We start from the raw sequence: 19,823 nt of genomic DNA, 5'->3' as shown, positions 1-19,823 counted from the left end.
AATGATTAAAGCATATTAAAACTGTAACTTCATACTATCCCACGTGATATAGTTTCTTATAATATTAACTTTAAAATGCATACAAAATAATCATAGATAAAATGCTGTATTATACTGCTGTACACAGTACAACAGCCTAATTTTGTCTCAACAAACAGGATATGTTTATAGCCTAAGTGGGTCATGACATAGCAATAATCAGATTTTTATAACAAATGATTTGGATAAAAAATATATATACATTATTATAGCAATAATTAGATCATCCCAAGAAATGATTTGGAGAAAAAAATAAATTATATATATATACATAATATAAAATATATGTTTTAAAATATTTTTATATATTTTATATATATATAAAATGGATTTGAAATGTGGATGTGAAGCAATCTGACAGTTAAAAGTTACTAAAGGGAAGATTTAATTATGTCTGCAATTCAGGCATTACTAGATATATGTGTTACCTCAACAATATCCGAGTTGGTTCTGCTTTCATGAGGTTCATTATACTCTGTATACTTGAGAAGAACTTTGTCCATGTCAGTGCTGGCATACTGAAACAGTTTGTTAGAGCTGTTGAAAATGATGAGTGCTATTTCACAGTCACAGAGCACACTAAGTTCATAGGCTTTCTTCATTAATCCAAACTTTCTCTTTGTAAAAGTAACCTAGACGATCAAAGAAAAAAAGGTATATTTTTAGTAAAAGCATTAGCAGTACTTGAATACAGGCTACCTAAAGATGAGTCCTCTTTTAATCCTGAGTCTGATTCCACAGCTGAAAAAGGTTCGTAGCCTCACATTCCACAAGAACCTCTTACTCCCCCATCTGCCACGAGACTATAGTTCCACATTTAACTTCTAATTCCTCATAAAGCATTCTCCTGAGGAAGTTTTCCTTTACCCCTGGCTGTCAGTCTGCTGCAGAAGGCAAAAAACAAGAGGACACAGTTGACCACTGGGCCCTTATCATCCAGTTTAAAATTCACAGTCTATGGTCAACAAATTCCCAATATTCTTAAATTTTTCTTTGAATATTCTTCCAGTTTCCAACTGAAACCTGTCACCTAAAGTCCTCTCAAACAGAGACCAATATTTGTTGGTCTGTTTTAAATATCACATCCACTATGCTCAAGAGTGGGAAAGACAAGTAAGTCCTTTTTGCTCCATATTCTATCTTACAAGTCATTTTTCCTTCCTTCCCCTTCAAAAGCCCCAGGTATTTTGAAGCTCACACCATGAAATTTATATCACTCAATAACTGACCTCGTAAAGGGCACCATGTGACCCCCTCATGTACTGATATCTTTCACCTGGTACTTCTCTTTCCAGCCCTACTCTTACATCTGGTGACTTTAGTATCCCAGTTAAAAAAAAAAAAATCGTTGCAAAAACATACCCCAACCTCCAAATGATCCACTTCCACCGCATGTTAAACACCCACTCCTACTGTCACACCTTTAACTCTACCATCACCAATAATCACATCACCTCCAAAATCTCAATTTCATGTATTCCATTTTGCCTCCTATCTAGCTCTCCCGTTTTGTATTCTCTCTCCAGAAATTATTTAACCTGCATCCAGTCCTCCAATCCACTTACCTCACCACTTTGTTACAGTCTATTCTCAGGTCCTTTCTTCCCTCACTGAGGTGCGTGTGCCCCTTCAAATGACTATGCTCATATCCTCTGGATAACCAAGCGATAACCATCACTCTCCTTTACATCCATTAAGCCTTATTCATGTGTTTGTGTGTGTGCTTATGTGCATGTGTGTGTGTCCTCCTTAACCACCAGCTACTTTCCTCCTTGGGAACTTTTCTATTTTCCCTCCTTGTGGAACACTCTTAACACTACATGTGCCTAATTGTTCCTTTCTTCACCTTGTGAAAATAAATCTATTATTAATTAATCTTTAAAAAAAATCCTTACAGGGGTGCCTGGGTGGCTCAGTGGTTAAAGCTTCTGCCTTCAGCTCGGGTCATGATCCCAGGGTCCTGGGATCGAGCCCCACATCAGACTCTCTGCTCAGCAGGGAGCCTGCTTCCTCCTCTCTCTCTCTGTCTGCCTCTCTGCCTACTTGTGATCTCTGTCAAATAAATAAATAAAATCTTAAAAAAAAAAGAATTAAAAAAAATCCTTACAATATAAATACACAAATATATATTTTTATATAAATGCATATATATGGAAATAGTGTTTCATGCTTGCCTCCCTACTTTCCCCTAAACCAATATAAACCCCTTAACCAGTGTTTTTGACTTAATATTTTTCATTCCACATTTTAATGCAAGATCATATAACCATATTCATATACATGTATACATAATAAGGGATTCTGTCAGCATTTGATGAAACAGGGACTCTATCAATACTCTTTATTTTATTTTAGCCATTCAACCACACCTTGTGGATATGCCTCTAAATCAAATGGTATACTAATGGACTCTTTCATAATTTTTTCATATAAATGTTACAACTGTTTTGTTAGTATGATAGATGTAAAATAAAAATCTCATTTCCTTAATATGCATTTCCTAACTAGTAACAGTTAGATACATTTTTCTTATATTTGTTGTCATTTGGGATTTGCTTTCTTTATATTGCCCATCTTTTGACCATTTCATACTTTGTGATTTTTTTTTACTTATCTAAGTAAAAGCTCCTTAGATATATTAAATACGTTTTACAAATACTTTCCCAAATTTCCCACTTATATATTAACTTTGTTTACATAATATTTGTCATTAAAAAGTTTTAAGCTTTCATTACTGACTGTGACACTGTTTCTTAGAATCCTGGCACTGTACCATACCACTTTAAGAATATAATGAATGTAAGAATACCCTTATTAAAACTCTGAACTTGAAATCAGTTATGTCTTGAGATGCACCTAGATGTACTTGCTGTACTAAAATTCTGAGTTTAGCAAAGGTTTAGTCAGAAATGTTTTCCCATACTTCTAATACTGAAGAAGAGACAGAAAATGACAACCAACAAAGCATTTATTCCAAGAATAATTGTTACTCTAAATTAAGGCTTACAAATTAAGTGAGCTATGAAAAAGCATTAAAATTGAGACAAGTAATGCTGCTTCAGAATATCCATTAAGTATGAATGGAGAAAATTTGTTAAAATAAAAACTATAGGGATGCCTGTGTGTGTCTCAATGGGTTAAGCATCTGCCTTTGGCTTAGGTCTTGATGCCAGGGTCGTGGGATCGAGCCCCACATCAGGCTCCCTGCTCAGCCAGGAGTCTGCTTCTCCCTTTACCCTTCCCCCTGCTCGTGTTCTCTTTCTCTCAAATAAAGAAAATCTTAAAACAAAACAAAACAAAACAAAAAACTATAGTTCACTATCAGTAAAACAACAACAACAAACTATAGTTCACTATCCGTAAAAAGAGTATGCCAGTCCCTGCTGTCCTTTCCAAAAATACTTATTCAAAAATATTTCTAAGTTATCAATAAGAAGGAGTTCAAGGTGAAGGAAGGAGTTAGTAGAGGAAGGGACTCAATTTATAACAATATCCTCTCTATTCCTCCAACTTACTACAGGTCTAAAAGAGCTTTTCTAGTAATTAGAAAAACGTGTACAAGAACACACTTACATTTCAATGATGACACCAAAGACATAACATTAAAAACTAGAAATATTAATATTTCACTTTCAACTTTCATAAATGAAGTATTTTTCATTTTATCTATAGCATTTAGTCTATTCTTAAACACTGGTTTACTGCTAGCAACTTATATGAAATTAATAATATAAAATTAACTTTATATTCTTATAAACTGTTTTCTGTCATCCCCTGATTTTGAAATAATTTCAAAGTTACAGAAAATTCTCAAAAACCACCTTTTTCATTTATCTTCAACCAAACTCCCCAACTGTTAACATTTTACCATGACTGCCTTCCCTAAATACACACACACACACACACACACACACACACACACACACACTTTTTTTCTGAATCCTTTGGACTGAAGTAGAGATTATAAGGTCCCTTTGCCCCTAAATATTTTCTTAAAAACAAAGAAAAACACAATTATCAAAATCAGAAAACAAGGATATAGCACGATAATCTACAAACCTTATTCAAATTTCTCAATTATTCCTAATTTCCTTTCTTCCCCCTGCTAGTGCAGGATCTAATCCAGAATTAGCTGTTGCTTTCTGAAAACTGCAACCTCTTCAATCTGAACCATTTCCTCAGTCTTTGTCTTTCAGGACCTTTGTACTTGTGCAGAATACAGGCTATATTTATATTGTCATATATCTCTCAATTTGACTTTGTCTAATGTTTCTTTCTGATTACCTTTAGACTACATTTTTGGCAGGAACAACTTAGAAGTGATGTTCTGTCCACAATATCTCTCATGAAAATCCACATGACATCTATTTGTCCCAAATGGTATTGTTAACTTGGTTAAGGTAGTGTCTGTCAAGATTTTTCCCCTATAAAGTCACTATTTTCCCCCTTGTAATTAGTAAGTATCTTGTTAAAATTTCTATGTAAATATCCTACTTATCAAACTTTAATTGTCTGTAACATCCATTCATGATTCTTGCCTAAAAATTACTATGGTGGTTCTCAAATGGGGATTTTCTAATTTCATAATACATTACATCTACATTTACTACTAGCTGCATTTTATAAGACAGTTTGCTTTTCCTCCATGTATGCATTTACTCATTCATGTCCACATCAACTTAGAGGCTACCTTATTCAATGCATTATAATCAATTAATATCTTTATTTCTTTTGATGTTTAAATTGTTTTTGATTTTACCAATGAGAGATCCACTATGCTATCTCCTGTGTCCATTTGACATGTTCCCAATATTCTCTGAACTTGCAGGCACAGTGAGATGCTCCAAGGAATTATATGTAAGCCGGACCTCTCTAAACTACCTCCCTTTTCAAACACCTTCTCCATAACTCCCTGAACAAACTTATCTCATTTCCATTCACTTAGTTATCTTCCTGCTTTCCTTCAGTAATCTTTTTTAAGGTTTCACCTGAATCTAGTCTTCTGTGGTCACTATGTAATTTAATCTTTGTTTTGATATAATGTTATCTTTTTTTTATTTTTCTTTCTGGAGTTTAATCACTTTGTTTCATCTATACCTTTGAAAAAAATCCAACTCTATTCTTAGTATTTCCAAATTCTGAATGATGATTTTTTTCATCTGTCACATTTCTAAACACTATTTATGGAGAATGGTTTCAGCTTGGAGTTATTATTTTAGAGATTTTTTCCACTTTTCCATTGTTTGGGGACAACAACTTCATCACCTGAACAGCTATAAATCATCTTTTCATTTTCTTCTTTATAGTAGTTTGCATAGGTGAAAATTACTGGCCTCAGTGAATTGCAATGGAAAAGAACTAGCAGTGGGAGGATGGACCATTCAGTATGGTCTCTTTAATGGAAGCTTTTTTTTTAAGGGATCAGCAGTAGGGAGAGGAGTTCTATATCATTCAATATATTTTTTTGTACTTTTTTTTTTTTTATCTTGAAGGATTTCTGTATCTCTTCCCTTCTTTTCCAATCAACAAACATTTTCCAACGATTACCTCTGTCTTCCTTTATAAAAGCCCTCTTCTCCTCCAAACAGTTACCTTCCCAAGACCACTTCCTTGAATATCACATAAATTTTAAGTCCTTTACCGCTGGTCTGTTTGATCTACAAGTAGTATTTTTCAGAAATTTTGTACTTATTAGGAGAGACTTCCCTTTTTTAGTAATGATTTCAAATCAACTTTAGACAGTCACAAAGTCTCTTCTCCCTTCCACATTGTTTTTCCTTAAGTATGCTTGCTCATGTGAAAGACCTGCAGAAGTTAAAGAAAAAAATAGCACACTGTAAGTTGGTAATATTTCCCTAAAGTTAAAACGAATTCGGACATCGTTTGCTTTCTAGTTGTGCCAAGATTGTAGGTTTCATATAATTGTATTTGTTCTTCATGCTTTTTTGTATGGATTGTTTTTGGAAATTATGTTGAGTGAATCAGGATTTATGCAGCCCTCATTACCCTGATTACTAAGAACTCCTCCCATAAATTTAAATCTTTGTTTTGAATACATGTTTTATCATTTCTGGAGATTTTCTCCGATCCTTTCTTGTCTTTGTCACTTTTGGTCTCTCTTTTGCACTTAAGAGTCCCTTTTAATATTTCTTGCAGGGCTGGTTTAGGGGTCATGAATCTTCATTTTTGTCTGGGAAACTCTTCCCACTTAAAATGGTATCTTGAATGATAATCTTTTTCTTTCAATATTTTATTTATTTATTTGACAGAGAGAGATCACAAGTAGGGAGAGAGGTAGACAGAGAGAGAGAGGAGGAAGCAGGCTCCCTGCTGAGCAGAGAGCCCGATGCGGAACTCAATCCCAGGACCCTGAGACCATGACCTGAGCCGAAGGTAGAGGCTTAACCCCCTGAGCCACCCAGGCGCCCTTGAATGATAGTCTTGGCTGTAGATTCTTCCCATTCAGTACTTTGAATATAGCATGAAATGGGTTTATAAATTACATGAAACACATTAGATATTTTATTCTCACTATTGTCAAATTTAAATAATCCTTAAAGTATCACTATTTCAGTGATATGTAGCCAAAATAAACACAAATTTTAAATCATCATTTTACTCCCGTACTACCATCACTATAAAGGAAAAAAAAAAAAAGGACTAAAAGCCTAACCTAAAAAAACTCATTACCTCTATAAATTGAGACAAATCTGTTTTACTCTAAATAGTTTTCTGGATTTTGTTATCAAATCTGGGACTCATATAGGTCTCTGAATTTAACAAGGGTGGCGCACCATCTCTCAAAGACCATCTATATTTAAGATCCCAAGTGCCTGCAAAGATTCTTACATGCTGGGGCGCCTGGGTGGCTCAGTGGATTAAAGCCTCTGCCTTCGGCTCAGGTCATGATCCCAGGGTCCTGGGATCAAGCCCCGCATCGGGCTCTCTGCTCAGCAGGGAGCCTGCTTCCTCTCTCTCTCTCTGCCTGCCTCTCTGCCTACTTGTGATCTGTCTGTCAAATAAATAAATAAAATCTTAAAAAAAAAAAAAAGTTAAATTAAAAAAAAAAAAAGATTCTTACATGCTATATATTTGGGTATATCTTTACTGTTGAATTTTTTTGAATTCAACAATCCTAAATATTACTCAGTGTTCATCAATATGAGTATACTCTCAATCCCCTTTATCTATTTCACATATCCTCCCACCCACCTCACCTGCCTCCTGGCATCCACCAGTTTGTTCTCTGTATTTGTCTTTTTTGTCTCTTCTTCATTTGTTTTGTTTTTCAAACTCCACATATGAGCGAAATCATATAGTATTTATGTTTCTGTCTGCCTTATTTCACTTAGAATTTTTCCCTTTAGGTCCATCTACATTCTTTTTTATGGCTGAATAATATTCCACTGCATGTATATATGTGTGTATGTGTGTACATATATAATATATATAAATAATTTTTTTCAATATCTTCTTTATCTTTATCTCAGTATCTTCTTTATCTTCTTTATCTTTATCTCAGTATCTTCTTTATCTTCTTTATCCACTCATCAGTCAATGGACACTTGATTTGCTTCCTTATCTTGGCTACTGTAATAAACAATGCTGCAATAAACATAGGGATATATAAATTTTTGTGTGAATTAGTGGTTTTGTTTTCCTTGGGTAAATTCCCCAGCAGTGTGATTCCTGGATCATAAAGTAGTTCATTTTTAATTTTTTGAGAAGTTTCCACACTATTTTCCATAGTGGCTGCACCAATCTGCATTCCCACCAACAGTGCACAAGGGTTCCTTTTTCTTCACATCCTCACTAACACTTGTTATTTCTTGTCTCTTTGATTCTAGCCATTCTGACAGGTTATTAAGGTCATCTCTCATTGTGGTTTTGATTTGCATTATCCTGATGATTAGCGATGTTGTTCATGTGTCTGCTGGCCATCTGGAGGTCTTCTTTGGATAAATGTCTATTCAGGTCCTTTGCCTCATGTTTTAATCAGATTGCTTGCTTGTTTGTTTTTTTTATAGTATTGATTTGTATAAGTTCTTTATATATTTTGGATATGAACCCCCTGTTGGATATATCATTTACAAATATCTTCTCCCATTCAGTGGGTTGCCTTGTTGTTTTGTTCATAGTTTCTTTTGCTATGCAAAAGCTTTTTATTTTGATGCAGTCCCAATAGTTTATTTTTACTTTTGTTTCCCTTCCCTTAGGAGGCATCTAGAAAACTGTTTCTACAATTGATTCCAAAGAAATTAGTGCCTGTGTTTTCTTTTAGGAATTTTATGGTTTTGAGTCTCACATGTAGATCTTTATTCCATTTTTATTTTGTGTATGTTTTCAGACAGTGGCCCAGTTTTATTCTTTCGCATGTAGCTGTCCAGTTTTCCCAGCACCATCTGTTGAAGAAACTGCCTTCTCCCCATTGTACATTCTTGCCTCTCTTATTGCAGATTGACCGTGTAAGCATGGGTTTCTTTCTGGACTCTCTATTCTCTTCCATTGATCTGTATGTGTATTTTAGTGCCAATAGCACAGTTTTTTATTACTACAGCTTTGCAGTGTATCTTGAAATCTGGAACTGGGATATCTCCAGCTTTGCTGTTCTTTCTCAAGACTGCTTTGGCTATTTGGAGTCTTTTGTGGTTCCATACAAATTACAAGATTATTTGTTCTGGTCCGTGAAAAATGTTGGTATTTTGAAAAGGACTGCATTAAATCTCTAGATTACTTTTGGTAGTATGGACATTTGAAAAATTTTTGTTCTTCCAATCCATAAACAAGAAGTATCTTTACATTTGTTTGGGTAACTTTTAATTTCTTTCATCAGTGTTTTATGGTTTTCAAAGTACAAATCTTTCCCTTCCTTGGTTGAGTTTATTCCTAAGTATTTTATTATTTTTGGTGTAATTTTAAGTGCGACTTTATTCTTTTATCTTTTTACTACTTCATTATTGTGTATACAAATACAACAGGTTTCTGTATATTAATCTTGTACCCTAGGACTTGACTGATTTTATCAGTTCCAGGAGTTTCTTTAGTGGAGTCTTTAGGGTTTTCTACATACAGTACACCATGCCATCTGCAAAGAGTGACAGCTTTACCTCTTCCTTACCAATTTTGATGTCTTTTTGAATAAAAGTGGTGAGAATGGACATCCCTGTCTTATTCCTGGTCTTAGAGGAAAAACTCTGGTTTTCACCATTGAGTAAGAGGTTAGGTATGAGTTTTTCATATACTGCTTTGATTATGTTGAGGTATGATCCCTCTAGACCTAGTTTCTTGAGAGTTTGTATCATGAATGGATGTTGTACTTTGTCAAATGCTTTTTCTGCATCTATTGAGATAACCAGATGGTTTTTACCATTCTCTTATTAATGTGGTATGTCACAGTAATTGATCTGTGAATAATGACCCATACAAAACACTCTTGCATCCCTGAAATAAGTCTCACTTCATCATGGTGAAAAAACCATGCTAAACGATTTTTTAAAATGTATTGTTGGATTCAGTTTGCTAATGTCTTCTTATTGAGGATTTTTCGCATCTATGTTGATTCAGAGATATTGGCCTGTTATTTTTCTTTCTTTGTAGTGTCTTTATTTGGTTTTGGTTATCAGGGTAATGTCGGCTTCATTATTCATTCATGAATTTGGAAACCTTCTCTCCTCTTCTATTTTTTAAAAATACTCTGAAAATGATAAGTATTAACTCTTTAAATCTTTTGTAGAATTCACCTGTGAAGCCACCTGATCCTGTGTTTTTATTTGTTGGGAGTTTCTGATTCCTGATTTAATTTCATTGCTAGTAATCATTCTGTTCAGTTTTTTTTTTTTTTTTTTAATTTCTTCCTGTTCCAGTTTGGGTAGGTTGTATGTTTCCAGAAATTTAATTATTTCTTATAGGTTGTCCAATTTGTTGGCATACCATTTTTCATAATATTCTCTTATAATCTTTTGTATTTTTGAGATGTCAGTTGTTATTTCTCTTCCTTCATTTCTGATTTTATTTATTTGATTATTCTCCTTTTTTCTTCATGAGTCTGGCTAAAAGGTTATCAATTTTGTTGCTCTCTTCAAAGAGCCAGCTCCTGGTTTCATTAATCTTTCTTGTTGGGTTTTTTTTGTTTTTTGTTTTTGTTTTTTTTTTAGTCTCTATTTTATTTCTTTCTGTGCTAGATTATTTCCTTCCTTCTACTGGCTTTGTTCTTTTATTTTACCCCTATCTCTTTTAGGGGTAAGGTTAGGTTGTTTATTTGGCATTTTTCTTGTTTCTTCAGGTAGTCCTGCATTGCTACAAACTTCCCTCTCAGAACAGCTTTCGCTGAATCCTAAAGATTTTGGACCATTGTGCTTTCATTTGCATTTATTTCCCTGTATCTTTTCATTTCCTCTTTGATTTGTTGGTTGACCCAGCATGTTATTTAGCCTCCATGTTATTTGTGTAAACAAACTGAGCAAACTGAACATCAACAACTCTTCTTAGATCCCTCAGTACTAAGGACACAGAGCAATTTCTGCTCTCCAAATTGGACACAGATGGGCAGATACAGAAAATCATAAATTACCAGAGCCACAGCAGAAACTATCACAAAAAGAAATACCAAGGTAAAAAACCCAAACTGTAATTGAGGAATTCCTGAAGTCTCAGAGAAGACAAATATAAAGTTAAAAACTCCTGCGGTGGGGGGCAGGCTTTGGGGTGCATGTATACACTTTTGTGAGTTTTATGCCTATCAGGTTCTCACAGTAAAGATCAGTGAAAAATCCCTCTGTGCTTCTAAGCAGGGTAAATGGGAAAAGTGGTCATTTTGAAATACATCAGAACATTCTGTTCTTTACAAGGCCTGCCTTCAAGACAAACTATTCTATGACAGCAGAGCCCAAGGAACCTAGGGAAAAGGAAATATCCAGCTCCAGCTCCCTCAAGCCTTTAACATGAGCAAAGGGAAATATTCACCTTTAAACCCCTCTATCCATTCTGTCCCACTTAAAGATGGGGGGCAGGGACTGAGAAACAGGTATAAAGTTCACAAGCCACAGGCACAGGTTCACTAAAAGATTGAGAACTAATCAGAAGACTACAGAACACTTCCCCTCTCCCCATACCATACCACCACATTACTAAAGGCCTTTTTATTGCAGTTCCTTTTCCCAGTACATCATGCCTGGTTCAAAAAAAATTTACAGGGGCGCCTGGGTGGCTCAGTGGGTTAAAGCCTCTGCCTTCGGCTCAGGTCATGATCCCAGGGTCCTAGGATCGAGCCCCACATCGGGCTCTCTGCTCAGCAGGGAGCCTGCTTCCTCCTTTCTCTCTGCCTGCTTCTCTGTAATCTCCATCTGTCAAATAAGTAAATAAAATCTTAAAAAAAAAAAAAAATTTACAAGGCAAACTTCAGGGCAAAAAAACACAGTTTGAAGAGAAAAGGGAAGCATCAAAACTACTCATAAATAGCAAAAATGTTGATCAGACCAGCAATACAAAATAACTCTAATTAACATGCTAAGGGAGTCTAATGGAAAAGCAGACAATATGCAAGAATACGTGGGTAACGTAACTAGAAAGACAGAACTTCTAAAAAACTTTTTTTTTTTTTTAATGCTGATGATAAAAAACACTCTAAGAGAAATGAAGAAAGTCTTTGATGGGCTCATTAGCAGGCTGCAAACTGATAAGGAACTCTAAGCTAAGGTACATGTCAACAGAAACTCCTAAAATTTAAAATCAAGAAGACCAAAGACTGAAAAAAATAGAATGGAATATCCAAGAACTGTGGGACAACTAAAAAAGTATAACATATGCATAACATGAATACCAGAAGGGGAAGAAAATGAAAGTAAGAAACATTTGAAGCAATAACATCTGAGAATTTTCCCCAAATTACTGTCAGACAGCAAACCACAGATCAAGGAAGAAATGCAACAACCCCTGCCCCACGTCCCGCAAAAAAACAAAAAACTACATCTAAGTATAGTCGATATAAACTATAGAAAACAAAAAATCTTGAAAAAAGCCGGGAGGGTGGGGGAAACACCTTACCTACAGAAGTATAAATATAAGAATTATATGCAATTTCTCCTCAGAAACAATATAAGAAATAAGACAGTGGAGTGATATATACAGTATTAAGGGGGGGGGGGGAATCCACCAATCCAAAATTCTGTATCTTGAGAAATTATACTTTAAAAGAAACAAAGACGCTCTCAGACAAACAAAATTGAGGGAATTCATGGTCTATAGATCTGCCTTGCAAGAAATGTCAAAAGAAATTATTCAAAAAGAAGGAAACTCCTACAGAACAAAAACTCATGTAGATAAAGAACATCAAAAAAATAATAAGGGAAGAAAAAAGCTTTTCTTTTTTCTTAATTGATATAACAGATACCAGTCTGTTCAAATAATAATAGCAACAAGATACTAGATGATTACAATGGAATGAATTACAGCAATGACACAAGGAATAGAAGGGAGGAATTAGGAATACTTGTTATTAAAAGGTTATTGTACTACCTGTAAAGCTATAACTGCGAAGTGTTTATCTGAAAGTAGATTTATACTACAAACTCTAGGGCAAACACTAAAAAAATAAAAATAAAAAGTGAAGTATAACTGATTTGCTAAGGAAGGAGAGAAAATGGAAGCATATACTCAACTAAAACCACAGAAAGCAGAAAAAGACCATAAACAAAAAGAGGAATAAAGAATTAGAGCAACCATTAGAACACAAATGCAGCAGTTATTAATCTAACTTTATCACCAATCACTGTAAAAGTCTATGGTCTAAATACACCAATTAAAAACCAGATTGTCCATGCATCAAAAACAATACTCAATTATATTCTGTCTACAAAAAAACCCACTTAAAATAAAGGACACATAAAAGATTAAAAGTAGAGAAAGGTATACTTTGCTATAATACCAATCAAAACTAACACAGCTACATTAATTTCCAGCAGAGCAATCTTCAGAGCAAGGAAAATTATCACAAATGAAGAAGGCCATTAAAAAACGATAAAGGAGTCAATCCTTGTGAAGACATAACAATCCTTAAAGCATATGAAGCTAATAACAAAGCGTCATAATACAGGAGACAAAGTGTTAAAACTTCAAGGAAATACAGAGAAACTTACTATTATAGGAGGAGACTTCAACATAAGACATGTAGATATTAAATGGATTTGATGTTACCAAAAAGAAGAAAACAGACATCTTGCGTAAATTTAGTGAAAGCTATTAAATAATACTGCATTTTATTTACTACATTTCTATCAGAAATGTTGAATATCGGTTCCAACAGGCAGAAAAATCAGGGCATAACTGAACTCAACAGCATCATCAAGCAATTGAATATAACTGACATCAAATAACAGAAGAATACACATTACTGTCAAGCTCACATGAAATATTCAATAAGATAGACCACATTCTGGGCCATAAAATACCTCAACAAAGTTATAAGAATAGAAATCACACAGTATAGGTTTTCAGATGACAATGAAATTAAATAAATCAGTAACAGAAAATTGGCTGGAAAATCTCAAAATACTTAACATACTTCTATTTTTTTGTATGATTTTATTTTTTAATTTATTTTTAATTAAATTCAATGAGCCAACTTATAGTACATCATTAGTTTCATATAACACCCAGCAGCATACTTCTAAATAACACAGAGGTCAGAGAAGAAATCTCAAGAGAAATTAAAAACTATTTTGAACTAAATGAAAATAAAAATACAACTCAGGTACTAAGAGTGAAAGCAATGCTTAGAGGGAAAATAGTATTAGATGCATAAACTAAGAAAGAAGAAAGATCTAAAATAAAAAGTCCAAGCTTAAGAAATTAGATTAAAATTAAATCCAAAGGAAGGAGAATAAACAATAAGAATCAGAACAGAAATCACTTAAGTTGAAAATAAGAAATCAATAGGGAAAAATCAACAAGACCAAATACTGATTCTCTGGGGTCGGGGTGGGGGGGTGGGGGGATTCATAAACCTCTAGCCAGGCTAACTAAGAAAAAAGACACAAATTACTAATACTAGAAATGAAAAACTGACATCACAACTCAACTACAGATCCCACTGACATTAAAAAGGTAACAGAGGAATATGAACAACTCCATGCCTACAAATTTGATGAACTAGATAAAATAGGCCAGTTCCTTGGAAGCCAAATTGTGCCAAAACTCAAACAAGGAGAAATCAATACAAGCCTATTCAGATCATCTATTACTCAATCAATAGTAAACAATCTTTGAAAATTGAAAGCATCAGCCCCAGATGGATTCACTGGTGAATTCTATTAAACATTTAAGGAATTATATCAACATTTTACAATCTGTTCTAAAAGAAGCAGAGGGAATACTTCCTAACTTATCCTATGAGGATATAACTTATCCTAAGGTACCTATAAGGGACCAAGACTACCTTCAATACCAAAACTACACAGACAAACAAGAAAATAAAACTACAGGCCAATATTTCTTATGAACATAGATGTAAAAATACTCAACATAATATTAACAGAATCCAATAAATGTGTGTGTATATACACACATATTATATTATATACATACACACACACATGTGACACACATACACATATGTGTATATATATACACACACACATATCAACCAAGTGGGATTTAGCCCAGGTATGTATGGCTGGTTCAACATTTAAAAACAATCCAATTTTAAAATGGGCAAAAGGGGGGGCACCTGGGTGGCTCAGTGGGTTAAGCATCTGACTCCAGATTTCAGCTCAGGTCATGATCTAAAAGTTGAAATCAAGCCCCATGTCTGGCCCCAAGCTGGGCATGGGGCGCTTAAGATTCTCTCTCCCTTTCCCCTCCCCCATACCCTCTCCTTCTCTAAAATAAAATAAAATAAAATAAAATAAAATAAAATAAAATAAAATAAATGGGTAAAAGATGTGAATAGATCCCTCAATGAAAAGGATTATACAGATGGAATAAAAGCATATGAAAAGATACCCAACATACGTGGCATTAAGGAATTGCAAATTTGACAATGAGATACTACAACATTCCTTACTAAAATGACAAAAATCAAAAACACCAACAACACTAAATTCTGGCAAAGATGTGGAAATCCAAGAACACTCATTTATTGATGGTGGAACTACAAAATGGTACAGCCACTCTGAAAGACAGATTGTCAGTTTCTTACAAAACTAAACATACTCTTACCAGATACCAGCAATCCCACTTTGGTATTTACCCAACTGAGTTGAAAACTTCTGCCAACATGAAAACCTGCGCATGGATGTTTACAGCAACTACATCCATAAATGCCATAAAGGTGGAAGCAGCCAAGATTTCCTTCAGTAGGTGAATGGATAAACAAACTGTGGTGCATCCAGACAATGGAATATTATTCAACTCTAAGAAGAAATAAATGATCATGCCATGAAATGACATGTAGGAACCTTAAATGTATTATTACTAATGGAAGAAAACAATTTGAAAAGGCTATATACTATATGATTTAATTTGGGAAAATTTAATTCGCAAAAATCCCGGGAAATTCGGGAAAAGGCAAAACTATGGTCAATAAAGAGGTAAGTGGTTTTCAGGGGTTAGCAGGAGGGAGGATTTTTAGGGCAGTGAAACTATTCTGCATGGTATTATAATGGTGAATACACGTCATTATACATCCGTCAAAACCCCAGAGACTGTACAACATTGAGGATGAACCCCAAAGTAAACCATGGACCTTGGGCACTGATGATGTTCAACGTAGCTTTAACAGTTTAAAAAAATGTACCATACTCTGATATGGGATATGGTAGTCGGGGAACTGTGCATCTGTGGGAGCACAGAGTATACTGCAAACTTTCTCCTTGATGTTGCTGTGAATCTAAAACTGCTCTAAAAATAAAGTCTATTTTAAAAAATGGGTTTAAAAAAAGGGGGCGCCTGGGTGGCTCAGTGGGTTGAGCCTCTGCCTTCAGCTCAGGTTGTGATCCCAGGGTCCCAGGACTGAGCCCCACATCAGGCTCTCTGCTCAGCGGGAAGCCTGCTTCCTCCTCTCTCTCTGCCTGCCTCTCCATCTACTTGCGATCTCTCTCTGTCAAAAAAATAAATAAAATCTTAAAAAAAAAATGGGTTTAAAAAAAAAAGTCCATAAGTGTACCTTTAAATAGTCTTTAGAACTATGAAACAATATTAACTGCAGCATTTTCTCTCCTCACCAACAACTATGATATGCTTTTCCTTCCATGAACTTTGTCTCATTACCGACCTACACTTATAATCAATCATTACAGTAGTTATTGAAGAAGCTGAGGATCTTTAATATGATTAAAAGTAATTGTTTCTACTACAAAGTTTTTCCCACAGGTATAAAATTAAGTGACTATACTATTATATTACAAATATAATCTATACATGTAAAAGAGAAGCAACAATAAAAATGCATTTCACTGTATAAATGAAAGATGTTCCTTATTTTTCAATAAATTTCCTATGTAGCATGATAAAATTAAAATGTAACATGATTTAATAGTTTTCAGTAAATTTAGGCAAGATGTCTGTTTTCTTCCTTTTGGTAACATCAGATGCATTTAACATCTATACCTCTTAGTACTTAATTATTTTATTCTCCTAACTTTATAGAGATCGATTTCCTTAAATTCTTACAGCCTTGTATTTTCTTTATATTTCACAGTATACCAAGTATAAAGTGCCACATATTATATGACCAAAAATACAAGCCATATTTTAGTGGATTGACTGAAAATAGGGTTTTGAGAAAGGTTTTTTTTTTTTAATTTAAACTTTCACGTGACAAGAAAATTTAATGAGCCAAAGCAATTCAGCCTGCTTATGGTACTTACTTATATGAAAGGTGGCCACACATCCAAAATACTTTTTATGAAGTATTTTTGAATACTGGCCTATAGCTGATATTTTTAATTCTCAGTATGAAACACAAATTACAAGTCACATAAAAAAAAAAACCAATCTCAACATCTGCTGAAATATTTGTTTTCACAAATAGATTTTGGAAGCAAACAAAAAGGAAACAGAATTCAGGTGGCGGGGACAACAACAGAAAGAATGAAAAGATAACGATTACAGTTTAAGGTAAAAACCATTCTGCCCAAGATACTAGGTTTCAACAAAATAACAAGATACAAAGGAAGAAAATAAGCCTTTAGAGTCTCTACATTTTGTCTCTACTTCAGAGTATGCAGTTAAGAAATTTTTGGTTGGCATATAGAGATTTCCTTCTAGACATCAGTTTTCTAAGACATCTAAAAGTGGGTATTAATCAGTCTCCTAATTGGTATACTGTTAATTAGTAATGTTGCAATATAGCTACATTTCAGCTCATGTATTTCATGTGAAGCAGATAACATAACATAAAATTAGGCTAGAGAATACCTCAGTAGGGAGTCGGCTTGTCCTTCTCCCCTCCCTCTGGCTCTTGTTCTTTCTCTCTCAAATAAATAAATAAAATCTTTAGGGGGAAAAAAAAGCCGCTGCTGCTAACTTGTACCTAATATCATTACAAAAGACATAATATAATGACCTAAAAAGTGAGCTAGTATCACTCAGAAAAGAACCAGGAAAAAAAGAAATCATAACAGAGATTAAAGCCACAATAAGGAAATTCAAAGGATCAAAACAAAAAAAAATTAGTATGAATAAAGACATCTGGTATGGTCAACAGAAAGTATACTAAAAAAGCACACAACTGGAAAGAAAAAATATTTGTTTAAAAATAAAACAACATCAGAGAAATTTCTGCCTGTGTTCTTTTCTGGGATTTTTTTTTTTTTTTTTTTGGTTTCACATCTCACATTTTAGATCCTTAATCCATTTTGAGTTTATTCTTGTGTATAGTCTAAGAAAGTGGTCTAGTTTCATTCTTTTGCATGTAGCCTTTGCTGACACTGGTCATAGCAATATTCTTCTAGATATGTCTTCTGAGGCAAGAGAAATAAAAGCAAAATGAAACTCTTGTGACTACATTGAAATAAAATCTTCTGCACAGCAAAGGAAACAAGTGACAAAACTAAAAAACAACCTAGGGAATGGGAAAAGATATTTGCAAATGACATACCCAATCGAGGGGAAATGTCTAAAATATACAAAGAACTTACACAACTCAATACCCAAAAAAACAAATAACCCAATTAAAAAATAGGAAGACGATATGAACAGACATTTCTCCAAAAAACACTTTCAGACGGCCGACAGACACATGAAAACACTCATCATCACAGGAATCCACATCAAAACCACAATAAGATAATCATGTCACACCTATCAGAATGGCTAAAATAAAAAATGCAAGAAACAACAAGCATTGGAGACGATGTGGAAAAAAAAGAACCCTTGTGCACTCTTGGTGGGAATGCAAACTGGTGCAGCCACTGTGGAACAGTATAGAGTGTCCTCAAAAAAATAAAAATAGAACTACCCTATGATCCAGTAATCACAGTACCAGGTATTTACCCAAAGAATACAAAAACACTAATTCAAAGGGATATATGTGCCCTTATATTTACTGCAGCATTAGTTACAAAATATGGAAGCACTCCAAGTGTCTATAGATTGCAGAATAAAGGAGATGTGTTATATATAAATAGAATATTATTCAACCATAAAAAAGAATGAAATCTTGCCATTTGCACCAACGTGGATGGATCTAGAGAGTATACTGTTAAGCAAAATAAGCCAGTCAGGCAAAGACAAATATCATATGCTTTCACTCATGTGTGGAATATAAGAAACAAAACAAATGAATAAAGAAAAAAAGAGAAACCAAAAAAACAGATTCTCAACTTAGAGAACAGTAGGTTACCAGAGGGGAGGTGGAGTGGGGGATGGGTAAAATAGGTGAAGGAGATTAAGAGTACACTTACCTTGATGCACTCTGAGTAATATATATGACTCTGAATCACTATATTGTACACCTGAAACTAATACAACATGTTAACTGCACTGGAATTAAAATTAAAAAAAAAAAAAGAAAGAAAGAAAAGTATAGCCATACTAAATGAAAAAAATTAAAAATTAAAAAAAATAAAATACTGAAAAGTCACATACTTTACACACACACACACACATACACACGTTAAGTAATCAAACTCATTCCATATTCTGGTTAAGTTACTGAATGTCAAGTCACTTGTTAGTGAAAAGAAAAATAAACTCAGTCTGATGCTGTCAAAACTGAAAGCCAGAATGCCTTGAAATAACCTTTGCAATGTTCTAGGGAAAAGGAATGGGGTCCTAGACTGTTACACCTAGCCAAGCCATACTTCAAGTACAAAGTAACATTTTCAAACATAAAAATACTAAGGAGGGGCGCCTGGGTGGCTCAGTGGGTTAAAGCCTTTGCCTTCGGCTTAGGTCATGATCTCAGGGTCCTGGGATGGAGCCCCACATCGGGCTCTCTGCTCGGCGGGGAGCCTGCTACCCCGCCCCCCCGCCTGCCTCTCTGCCTACTTGTGATCTCTGTCAAATAAATAAATAAAATCTTAAAAAAAAAAAACTAAGGAAATATAGCACCCACAAGCCCTTCTTGGAAGAAAAACAAAACAAAATAAAATTACTTGCTGAAAAAAACCTAGCCATCTAAGCAAAATATAAATTGAGAAAGACTGGGATTTTTTTCAGTTTTGTTCAATGCTGCATATTCAGTCAGCTTCTAAAATGCCACATGGCACTGAGTGGTGCTAAAAAATTCTCTAAATTAATCCATAAACCACGAAACAGATTACAACAACAAAAGGAAGCATCACCAC

The 19,823-nt window shown here is 34.4% G+C and overlaps 1 protein-coding gene across 10 annotated transcripts in view; it reads right to left on the bottom strand.

Annotated features, from left to right (window-relative positions):
- MEF2A (myocyte enhancer factor 2A) overlaps window positions 1-19,823 on the bottom strand; it is a 155,294-nt gene that overhangs the window by 62,815 nt on the left and 72,656 nt on the right. For all 10 annotated transcript variants that reach the window (XM_080809524.1, XM_080809528.1, XM_080809530.1 and 7 more), the window contains exon 4: window positions 468-671. In XM_080809524.1, coding sequence (XP_080665650.1) covers window positions 468-671 — 204 coding nt within the window. The remainder of the gene's footprint in view (window positions 1-467; window positions 672-19,823) is intronic.

This window comes from Martes martes (assembly GCF_963455335.1).
Source record: "Martes martes genome assembly, chromosome: 7".
NCBI lineage: Eukaryota > Metazoa > Chordata > Mammalia > Carnivora > Mustelidae > Martes > Martes martes.
Note: the sequence above shows the minus strand (reverse complement) of the source record. Positions and strands in the feature narration are given on the sequence as shown.